Source organism: Entelurus aequoreus, linkage group LG07 (genome assembly GCF_033978785.1).
Source record: "Entelurus aequoreus isolate RoL-2023_Sb linkage group LG07, RoL_Eaeq_v1.1, whole genome shotgun sequence".
NCBI classification, from domain to species: Eukaryota; Metazoa; Chordata; class Actinopteri; order Syngnathiformes; family Syngnathidae; genus Entelurus; species Entelurus aequoreus.
Window position 1 is genome coordinate 41,147,955 of NC_084737.1, and position 11,418 is coordinate 41,159,372.

General features: G+C 36.5%; 1 protein-coding gene across 1 annotated transcript in view; it reads right to left on the minus strand.

The window, feature by feature from the left end:
- Nucleotides 1–2,319: 2,319 nt before the first annotated feature.
- The window catches only part of LOC133653871 (embryonic polyadenylate-binding protein-like), a 30,706-nt gene continuing 21,607 nt past the window's right edge, over nucleotides 2,320–11,418 (minus strand). Inside the window, exons 7-16 of the mRNA XM_062053657.1 lie at nucleotides 8,164–8,301; nucleotides 7,866–7,961; nucleotides 7,471–7,731; nucleotides 6,846–6,933; nucleotides 6,662–6,781; nucleotides 6,455–6,591; nucleotides 5,075–5,177; nucleotides 4,770–4,900; nucleotides 4,603–4,678; nucleotides 2,320–2,482 (exon numbers count right to left, since the gene is read on the minus strand). Of these exons, the coding sequence (XP_061909641.1) occupies nucleotides 4,616–4,678; nucleotides 4,770–4,900; nucleotides 5,075–5,177; nucleotides 6,455–6,591; nucleotides 6,662–6,781; nucleotides 6,846–6,933; nucleotides 7,471–7,731; nucleotides 7,866–7,961; nucleotides 8,164–8,301 (1,137 nt within the window). The 3' untranslated portion in view covers nucleotides 2,320–2,482; nucleotides 4,603–4,615. The remainder of the gene's footprint in view (nucleotides 2,483–4,602; nucleotides 4,679–4,769; nucleotides 4,901–5,074; nucleotides 5,178–6,454; nucleotides 6,592–6,661; nucleotides 6,782–6,845; nucleotides 6,934–7,470; nucleotides 7,732–7,865; nucleotides 7,962–8,163; nucleotides 8,302–11,418) is intronic.

The window sequence follows — 11,418 nt, forward strand, 5'->3', positions numbered from 1 at the left end:
TTAAGGATTGGTTTGTTTATGAAGCTTAATGTGGTTTCTGTTATTTTAGGAGAGTTCATTGACAATCATGATTTAGTCAATTTAATTATAGTACTCTGTAAAATGTTTATTTTTAAGGCCAAAAACAGATATTCACTTAGTATTACTTTCTTTAAAACATGTATTCAGTATTTTCTAACTTTAGAAAGTTACATGGTTGAAAACGATAATGATGCCAAAAAACATTAAAAAAAAGATGAGAAGTCCTCAAAGGCTTATTTTGAAAGTATAATTATGTTTATAGATTATATGATATCTGTTGTTGTGTTCCCTAATTTGAGTGACCTGGACATAATCTGGACTGTACATAAATGCTTATTTTGAAAATGTAATTTTGTTTATAAATTATATGCAATCTGTTGTGTTCCCTAATTTTTTTCTGTGTACATGAATGAAGGTGTGTGTTGCTGAGTCCGACTTGGACATTATCTGGACTGGGCCTGGTTTAAAAAAAACCTTTAAACAAATCTAATTTCATTGACAACCTGGTCTGTTGAAGATAAGGCCCTTTTTTTTAAAAATAAAATAAGATAAATAAATAAAAAACATTTTTTTGGATAAAAAATAAAGTAAAACAATATAAAAATAATTACATAAAAAATAGTAATTAATGAAAATTTTAGTGGACCAGCAGCCTATACAATCATGTGTGCTTCAGGGACTGTGTCCCTTGCAGATGTGTTGTCTATGTTGTGGGAACCAGAATATTGGTAGCAGAAAGAAATAACCCCTTTTGTGTGAGTGGGTGTGGATGAGTGTGCATGGGGGAGGTTGTTTGGGTTGATGCACTGATTGAAAGTGTATCTTGTGTTTTTTCTATGTAGATTTAATTAAAAAAAAAAAAAAGTTTATTTTTTTTATTTTTTATTTTTTTTAGAACAGGCCCGCGGGCGACTCATCTGGTCCTTACGGGCGACCTGGTGCCCGCGGGCACCGCGTTGGTGACCCCTGGTCTGGAGCGTAGTCAGCATATCGGCAATGTTGATAAAATGTTAATATAACTTAGATATACCCGTGGACAGCCATCTACAAAATGTGCTAATATTAAGAGGACAGTGGCGGCTTTGAGGCAAAGAAAGTCCAATTGAAACACCAGTGCAAAGCAAGTATGAAGTCATGCTCGCTGCCTTTCATCAGAGACATTAAGGGACAGAAGTAGAGTCTTTAAACATGACTACATTTTATAACACCATAAAAAGATGCTAGATTTTTTGCTGGTTGTTTTTAACTAAAAAATACAAATTAGGGCTCTAAACACCTCAAAAATCTCACGTACATTGTACAATAAGCAGCAACAATTGAAAGTATGGCAAAATACAAAAAAAAAAGGTAATACTAATAAGAGATTTGTTTTTATATGTATGTATACTTTTAAAGGAACAAATATAGCACATTTAGCAACACACCCCCACCTATCCTGGCAGTCTCTGGGAATCCCTGTACGTGATTCAATTAAAAACTTCATACATGGACGGACATTAAGAAGACAGAAAATATCCCTGACAAAAATCCAAACTTTGTGTACCGGTAAATATATTGACAAATAGGAATGAAGAAGCAGCAATGGTATACTTGGTTACATCAAATAAATGTAATCTATTAGCTATGTGAAGGAACTGAGAATTTATTTAATTTAAATGTTTGCAATACTTCAGGGTTTCTCACGAGGAAACCTTACCATGTATTAAATGTATAAGCTGCTATACAATTGAGTAGATGGTGAGTTATTGTAATGTAGAGAAATCCCATATTTTTACCTGAAAAAAACATGTCGATCTTCAAAAAAAAATAAAATAAACGCTGACATTTATCCACAATGTTTTACTCAAGCCTGGCAGAATGACCACTACGCTTATAAAATGGCTGAATACTTTGGACTTGCCACAGAGTAATAGCTGTTCTACAGTCTACTTCATTTAACCACATTGCAGGTACACTCAAGCTTACCCTCTGTGATTTGATTAAATATTACGTGCAGTTATTCAGATTTGTCCAACTAATAAGGAAACTAACAATTGATTGGCTCAATTTGGGACAGAAAAATCAGTTAGCTGGTTTAAGTGGACCCCGACTTAAATAAGTTGAAAAACTTATTCGGGTGTTACCATTTAGTGGTCAATTGTAGGGAATATGTACTTCACTTTGCAATCTACTAATAAAAGTTTCAATCAATCAAAACTCAAGCAGGCGTTCCCTTAAATTGTTCATGTGAACTGCAGTTACATTTTTCAATGAATGTCATGTATGTGAGTACTTGGTGTAATTTGTTAAATGACTCAAGACAGGTTTAATGCCTATTATGAACTTTTATATTATAACAAAAGATAACCAAATTTAACATAACATTCAACTCAATGTCTTGTCAGATACATCCATGTACAACACTTGTCTTTTTTTCTTTTTTGTTTTATAAATGTTATTCCTCCTCCAGAATGGTCACCATCTGGAAAGAAAACTATAGTTAAATTTGAATTACTCAGCAACTTACATCACTTGATCACAAGTTTAGAACTTTAATGTCAAGATTTTTTTGTCTTGAATTGGCAGACATGGTAAAATAAAATATCTGATTATTTTCCGTGGCTGATTTGCAAATCAAGCTCTGGCTCACATGTCAACAGGAGTGCTCCACACTTCATGTACTGTACTTGCAGCCCAATATATATTTGGATTTTTTTTTCTCAACAACTAATGACAGAAAAAACTACACAAGTCAACAGTGACAGTCATAGGTGAAGGTAAAGTAAAGGTTGTTACACACAGATCTTCTAAATGTGAATTGTGAATTATATTTATATAGCACTTTTCTCTAGTGACTCAAAGCGCTTTTACATAGTGAAACCCACTATCTATGTTACATTTTTAAACCAGTGTGGGTGGCACTGGGAGCAGGTGGGTAAAGTGTCTTGCCCAAGGACACAACGGCAGTGACTAGGATGGCGGAAACGGGGATCGAACCAGGAACCCTCAAGTTGCTGGCACGGCCACTCCACCAACCGAGCTAATGTTTTATCTGTTAGAGACCTCACACAAAGATAAAACCCGATAATGCAGCACACAACACACACGACGACACTGTCCCATCACCCATCCATACTCGAGTCCTCTAAGCCAGAAATTTCTCGTGAACAAATGTAATGTAACAAAATCAAAGAAGAAACACAACAACTGGAAAGACAGGCAATATACAATAGAAGAAGACATATGGGAAAAGGGAATTATGGTGGTTTTGGGACTATTTTTGCCAGAAAAATCCCAAACTAAAAAGAAAATTCTGGAAAGAAATATTGGAGACGGCATAAATATGAATTTTAAAATCTTATCTGCGAGCTCAAGGGGCGTACGTTCTCAACAAAGTAGCCGGAATGCTTTTTTTAGCTTCTTGATTGGCAACTTTTAGTACAGCGATGACTCAGGAGGCGTTGGCTTTTCTCACAGACATAAAAGGGTTCAAGTCCAATATTTAGGACCGTTGGCCCTCGACACATTTTTGAGCCAATTATCAAATTCACTCTTAACCACAGGACAGTCTGTGGTGTTATCAAAACAAAAATGGAGGAAACCTCGGGTGGTCAAAAAAGGACATACCAAATGCAAACGCCACAAGAAAAGTTACAATACAAAAACTTTCCGCTACATCACTATTGTAAAAGCCACAACAAATAAAAAGGACAATAATATAAAGCCACAACTTAACTTTAAACCCCAAAAGACGCGACGAACAAAACAGAAGTGACAGCAGAACTAGTTCGCTGACGGACCAGTTTGAGATTGAAGGTTAAAAACAGTGTAATAAGAAGTTATTTATGACTGAAAAGGTGGTAACACTTTACTTACGTTTGCTCATTACACTCTCTGTCCCTTGGTCGGTGTGTCGCCGAAACTTGTTCGCTGTCACTTCCGTTGTCTTTATAATGTTTTGTGTTTATCAAAAAGAGAAGTAACAGGTCAAACCACTGCTAATTTAATCTGAAAATATTTGGTTGCCTCTAATTTCTCAGGTAAACCTACAGCAAATTCAACCTGAAGAGATGTTGGTTGCACTTAATTTTTTATATTAGCATATTATTTTTATGTTGAAAAACAACAAAAGTAGCAGGTAAATCTAGTGTACTTTTATTGAAAATTCATTGAATGTTAAAAATGAGAGCGAAAAGTGCTTCCTCTTGTTAATGCAACCTCAAGTGTTGGTTGCACTTTATTCAAATAAAATGTGACTGCATTGGTTATTAATCAATGTTTACTTGCTTGTTTGTATCCATAATTTATTCATACCTAATTCACCTACAAAAATAACAGGAATAAAGGAAACTTCACCTGCAGTATCCAGTATTTATTTCACAGTCACACCGGTTGATTTTTTTGGTAATAAGTTACTGAATCGATTTCAACTCAATGAATTGTTTCAGATGTATCGTTCTAAAAAAAATAAAATATCGTCCCTTAATCATATTGGCAACGACAAATTCTGAATCAAAACGAATCGTTACACCCCTAGTGTGTACCCTTTTTTAGGATACATCCAACACAAAGTAGCAGCCTATCAAATTGAACAACTCTGACCTGAAAGGACTCGTCACTTTTTTGGAGAGCAGACCTTGGCCTGATGGGCTTGTAAGACAGCAAAGGCCTCGTCCACCTGTTTCAAAAGGAAGGAAGAAAGAATTATTTAATAAAAAAAAGAAGCACTTTAAACATCCTATGTAGACTTAAAAAATGTGAACTTTTGCCTTTGAGTGAAGGGACTCTGGCGTCTCCAGCATGTGTAGGAGCTCTGAGTTGTCGATCTCCAGGAGCATTCCAGTGATTTTTCCAGCCACGGCTGGATGACGGGAATGGATCAAAGGGTAAAGACGCTCGCCTGTCACGGCACAGATGGAAAACGCAATAAGTGGAAAATTATTGCTTCTTGGATAGTTCACCCTCGCACCCTTCCATTAGTACTTAAAGACTCTGCTATACCCCCAGTGATTACACTTTAAAAACAAATACGGTCTTTACAAATGACATGACAACAAATGCAATGTTATCATACCAAGAAGCTGCTTCTGGTCCACAGGTGGTGCTGCAGCCAACATTGAGGCAGTAAGGGACTCGTTACCTTGAGTGTGCACTGGATACTCCATTACAGGAACAACCTAAGAAAATATTTCTATAACCTTGAATCTTTACAACAGGCTTAAGTAGAGAAGTAGAGCTGTGTGGATTATTCTAGTAACGTCATCTAGCACTGGGTGGTGCACAATTAGGGATGATACTCAAAACCGGTTTTCCCGGTTGTTCAATAAGAAATGCTCCGTGTGACATCACAAGAAATGACGTCACGTAGCTCAGTCATTAGGCGCAGATAGCGAAAGCAGGAAAAAAATGGACGGGAAAAAGCGCTCCAAAGTGTAATAAAGTTCAAAACAAAAGGTATAATCCAATGAATAACTTTACTGAGAGATTTGAGCAGGGTACAAACACATGACGAACACTTTTACGACCAAACGGAAACATAGCAACCAGGCTAGCAACGCACCTCCTTTACGGCAGTTGTCGCAACGTTCTTAAAGCAACCGCAGCACATACATATAAATGACATCTCCCTTTTTTAACTTTTGTTTTTCTTTCCTTGTAAACAAAACAAAATCACACTGTATATGTTTTGTCTGTCTAATTATAAATAATGCAGACGAGGCGTGTTGGCTGAGTTCTTGACGTTTACTTTCACAGCGTGCTCATAACCTCATTCTTAGCTGCCGGGTCGACATGCAACAACACTTTTCAGGGCTACCGCGCATGCTCGTCACTCCCGTTGCATGCTGGGTAGTGTAGTTGTTATATTCCCTAGCTCATAACATCTTTCCCCCTATAAAGAAATAATGTTAACTCAATAGTGTATTTCTTTTTTTAGCTTTAACTTTTCATTTTTTAGCATTGTAACCACATTTGCAAACAACTTTTCTCTTCATAGAATTTTATTTCAATAAAGAAATAAAGTGCAAAAATGTCAAAGCATCATAACAAACAGTTATGTCAAATAGCAGCAGAATTTTACTTTTTGGAGAGCTGTATTATTTTCAGTTCTGTGCCCAAGGGACTGATTTTATTTAACACTATATTATATATTTGTTTTTCTGAAAAATCCCACTTAATATACTTTGGGTAACAACAGTCAATATTTATTTATTTTATTTTATTTTTTTAGGGGGGTAAAAGTCAATATTTATTTATTTATTTGATTAAACTGTTTTATAATATAATAAATGTGAGCTTTTGTTAAACCAAATACTGTGTGTTTTTTTCCATATACAACAACCTATCTGGACTCGATAAGAGAATCGATAAGGAATCGGTTCGATAAGAGGATTCGATAATAGGCTCGAACTAGATAATTTCTTATCAAACATCATCCCTATGCACAATGGAGTACCTGGAGTCTGGTCATGGGTGTAGGCACAGTGATAACTTGCTGAGGGTTCCGCACTACAGAGGAGTACTTAAATTGGCTGCTCCTTGACACGCCGGACATGTCGGCTCGCCCTCCCGCAGTCTGGGTTCCGATGTTACCTACACAAAAAAACGATGTGTGTGCATGAGTGACTCTACTGTAAACATACTAGGAAAAGCTGAAAGTTACTTGTCTTTTGTGTGGAACTGATGATCCGTGGAGCCTGAGTGGAAGCCTGTCTGACTGTTGCAATGGGTGTTGAGCCGCGGCGAGGAGCATAGCCGCCAACGTAGTGGGTCGCGTACGGCCCTAAAAACATATGTAGAGTTTGAACACATAATTTTGGTAACAAACCCTAAGTTGCCAAATTCACCCTGAACTCTCGGCGACTGTCCTGTCCAGCGAGGCACTGATCTCATGTTGCTGACAGCATTGTGGTCGTAGAAGTTGCGGGTCGGCGGCTGCAAAGTACATACTCGTTAAAACAGCAAAACAATGTATTCCTTTGACATGCTTGCTTAGCAATCAGTTAAAGGGACTGTTTGCAACCTTTAAGCAGATGCTTAGAAGGCACTAACCTACAAATGTGTTTTAAGCATTATATATCTTCCTCTTATGGCTTTCGGCATGTATGGACGTAACTACGCCCATACGTAACACGGGAAAGGGCATTAGCTTTGTGTGTTAGCTAACGATAGCTATCATCCAATGTATAGTTCATCATAACAACATGACTGCAAATTGTTAGTTGCTTCTCTGGGACTGTTTTTGTGTGTGGATGTGCACATCTGGCGAGACAGCGATGAGCAACAAGCCTGAACGCCTAACAAATTCCTCAAACCGACAAACAATTTGTATTCAATACAATTGTATAAAGACACTTTTATATTATATAAGTTGTGTTAATTCACTAATGGTACCATAAGCTAGCCGGTGGTGTTTTTGTTATCTTTTTTGGTTGAAAAATGGAACTAAGAATAAATAAAAGTGTAGCATACCTGCGGCACGGTCATATAGTAGCTGGTCTGATGGTACGAGTCAATGATGGGACTGGTCATGCTTCTCAAGGTGGCCAGTCTCTGCATGTACTTATTGGTGAGGATGGCTTTACGCTCCTCCCTTCGCTGAGCCAGTGCCACATAGAGGGGCTTTGCTGCGATAATTCTTCCGTTCATCTCGGTCACTGCTTTTGTGGCTTCCTCCGGAGAAGAAAAGCAGACAAAGCCAAAGCCTTTGCTTTGGGAGCCATCGGTCATAACCTGCAGGTGGTCAGAGATGTCAGCAAAGCGCAAGTAAAACCAGAACTTGTATTGGCATGGCAATCTACTCTAACACTTGATTCCAAGTGAGAAAAAAGAAAAACTTTATATTGTGCTTCCTCTGCCCACGCAACCTTTGCACTTGTTATGGTGCCGTAGGGTGAGAACTCCTTTCTGAGTCTTTCATCATCTATGCTGTCGTCCAAGTTCTTCACATACAGATTTACACCCTGAAAGACAGAGGAATATTGTGTAATAATTGTGATGCAACAGCCAGATGGAACTCACCACTACAAATACAGAAACATCTAAAAGGGGAGTATTAAGATTATTTAACATTTGTACTTGTCAAAACCTCCAGCTGGACCAATTCCTAAGAAGTGTAACATTGTTAGGAACAAAAATAGCAGCTGTCATACAGTGCAGCTGCACCTGGTATCGCTGAATGCGGTCCTGTTTGATCTGGTCAAACCTGCGCTTCAGCTCGCTCTGGCGCTCCAGCCGCTTCTGAGCCCGCCCGACATAGAGAAGTTTCCCATGGAAATCCTTGCCATTCATCTCGTCGACTGCCTAAAAGCCGGAACATCGGCATGTCAACACATTTTTCACCAATCCAAGTTGAATCCATCGTCATCTCATCAGTTAAAGGTTTCTATGCAAAGTCAAAACATGCTCATACACGCCACAAAAAATTCCGAGGTTTTAAAATACTGCAAATGTCTTTTGTACATCATGTTTTTCTCCATATAATAGGAAAAAGCCAATTTGTCAAATTCATGCAACATTATACATTTTGTGAATGCGTTGGATACCATTGACTTCTATTCTTAGACTGTGATGCAAGTTGAGTTTAAAGATAGGTTGGATCTCAGGGCTTCCCCTAAACTGCCAAGATACCTGTGGCTGTGGGGGTGTGGTCACCATGAGGTCATCGAGTAATTACCGTAGGTATATGATTTTCTTTAAAAAGGCTAAAAAAAAGTCATACATACATTTAAAAAAATGTTTTTATAAATTAATATTAACATATTTTTTTATCGTTTTGACATATTTTCAATTGTTGCTGCTTTTTGTACAATGTACTTTGTTGAGATTTTTAAGTGCTTACAGACTTAATGAATTTAAAAAAAAAAACAACTAGCAACAATTCTAGCATCTTCTTCCGGTATTATAAAGTGTACTCGTGTTTAGAGACTTAACTTCTGTCCCTCGATGGCCCTGACGAAAAAGGCGAGCTACAGCGAGCATGACATCACACTTGCTTGGCGCTTTTGCTCTTGTTGGACTTTCTCTTCTTAAAAGCCGCCACTATCCTCTTAATATTTGCACATTTTGTAGATGACTGTCTGCAGGTATATATGCAATATATATAAAAAAAATCACATCCACATCGCAGACATGATGACAACGCTCCATTTTCAGTAGCACGGTTTTCGGTGATCAATATTTTTGGCATTCTCTCGATGAGATTCAAGAGGTAGACACCTGAAATGGTTTTCATTTGACAGGTATGCTTGAAGCTCATTGAGAGAATGCCAAGAGGGTGCACAGCAGTAATCAGAGCAAAGGGTGGCTATTTTGAAGAAACTATAATATAAAACATGTTTTCAGTTATTTCACCTTTTTTTGTTAAATACATAACTCCACATGTGTTCATTTATAGTTTTCGGTTATTTCACCTTTTTTTGTTAAATACATAACTCCACATGTGTTCATTTATAGTTTTGATGCCTTCAGTGACAATCTACATGAAAATAAAGAAAACGTATTAAATGAGAAGGTGTGTCCAAACTGTATTATATATATATATATATATATATATATATATATATATATATATATATATATATATATATATACATATATATATATAGTAACATCCAGCTAATGCTTATTTTCAAGATTTGGCGGTAATTAAAATGCTGTGGCGGCGTGCCACATTCAATTACATTAAGGGGAATTTATACCTAAATTATACCAGAATTAACACCTAACTGGCTCTCACTGTACACAGAACACATGAACATATATATACAGCAATAAAATATAAAATAGAACAATTAAATGAAGCAGTAATGAAAAAAAGACCATAATTCCTTACTTGTATTCCTGTGGTTGTCTTGCACACGCAAGGAGAGACAAAGACAAGTTTATTGAGAGAAAGAAGTCTGAGCACTTAAATTATCACATCATAGAAGACCATTTCACACATTCAAAAATTAATCTTAATCTGTGATTATCGCAGCCAATGTTGATTTCAGAACTTTTTACGAGGTATACAGTACCTTCACCATTTACTTTCACTTTCGTTTTGCCTATCTTACGTTTGAGAGACATATTGAATAGGAGTAACTATGTATCTCCTCCATATACCGTGTGGAGCTGCTCCCCGAATCTATTATTAATCACCTCCCTTATGACAAATGAATTGCATTTGTTAGTATCACTGGAGGATGAGGCTACTAAACATGTTACACCCCGAGAACAAGCCAGGAACAGGCATTCTAATAGCTAAGCTAACCGCTAAGCTCGCTTAAACAACACCAAGAAATAAGTGCTAGGTGATGTTTAAGCTTAGACGGAACCACTTTGCAGTAAAAAGCAAGCAGATAATTACAGGAAATTAATAAGTTGATTAGTAATAGTCGAGAGAGAGAGGATAATATAACAGTAACTGTTGGTGTGTCAGCATTGTTACAATTAGTACAAGACACAGAAGAGGAGGGCCGAAGTCCTCCTCCAGGCCAGGCCCCCTTTGACTGAGTCTCCACCCCGTCAGTCATGTTGTATTTTTAACACTTTCATATCGGGTCTACTGGCAGAGATAAGAACTATAAGCTACACAGAGGATTTTATCATGCATATGAGCCAGTCTGCCCCACAACAAGAGGTTAGCGAAAATGAAGGAACATATTGACAACAACTTTGAACTACCACAGAATAAAAATGGCGGACTTGCGCAAAGCTTTTTGGGTAAACCTCTATCATATACAGTGCAGGCCTCGAATTTTAACTTTTTAATGTCAAGGCAAGTGTTCACTTAAAAGAGGGCTCATATTTTAGGGCACCAAGGCAAACATTATTTTTTTTCGAGGCAGGAGATATAATATATATATATATATATATATATATATATATATATATATATATATATATATATATATATATATATATATATATATATATATATATATATATATATATATATATATACACACATATATAAAATAGATAAAATTAGTGTTCATGTATGAGATCTAGGGCTGCCAATTATGGCTAAAGTAATAATTAAGATTATAGTTATCAATATTGAAATCATGATTACTGATTGTTAAGCAAAGCAGTGTTGGGGTGTGAACGTAATACCATCTTGTCTTTTTTAATGTCTAATAAAAAGACTATAGATAAACGTTATCCATATATTTATAGACAAATATTAGGTTTTTTATTCTTTAATATCAACTTGTCAGCATTTTGTCATGCCTTTATCTCCATTATTACATTTTGATAGAGAGGTTTTTTTTTTATTTAAGTTATGTACATTTATATGTACATGTAGATGCTGTATCGGGACAGATCCATTAAGAGTGTGAGCAGAAATATGTCGTATAGTAATTAACAATACACAATAAAACATTACCAAAATGATGTGTCACATGAATGATTTTTGAAGACCTTAGTGACATG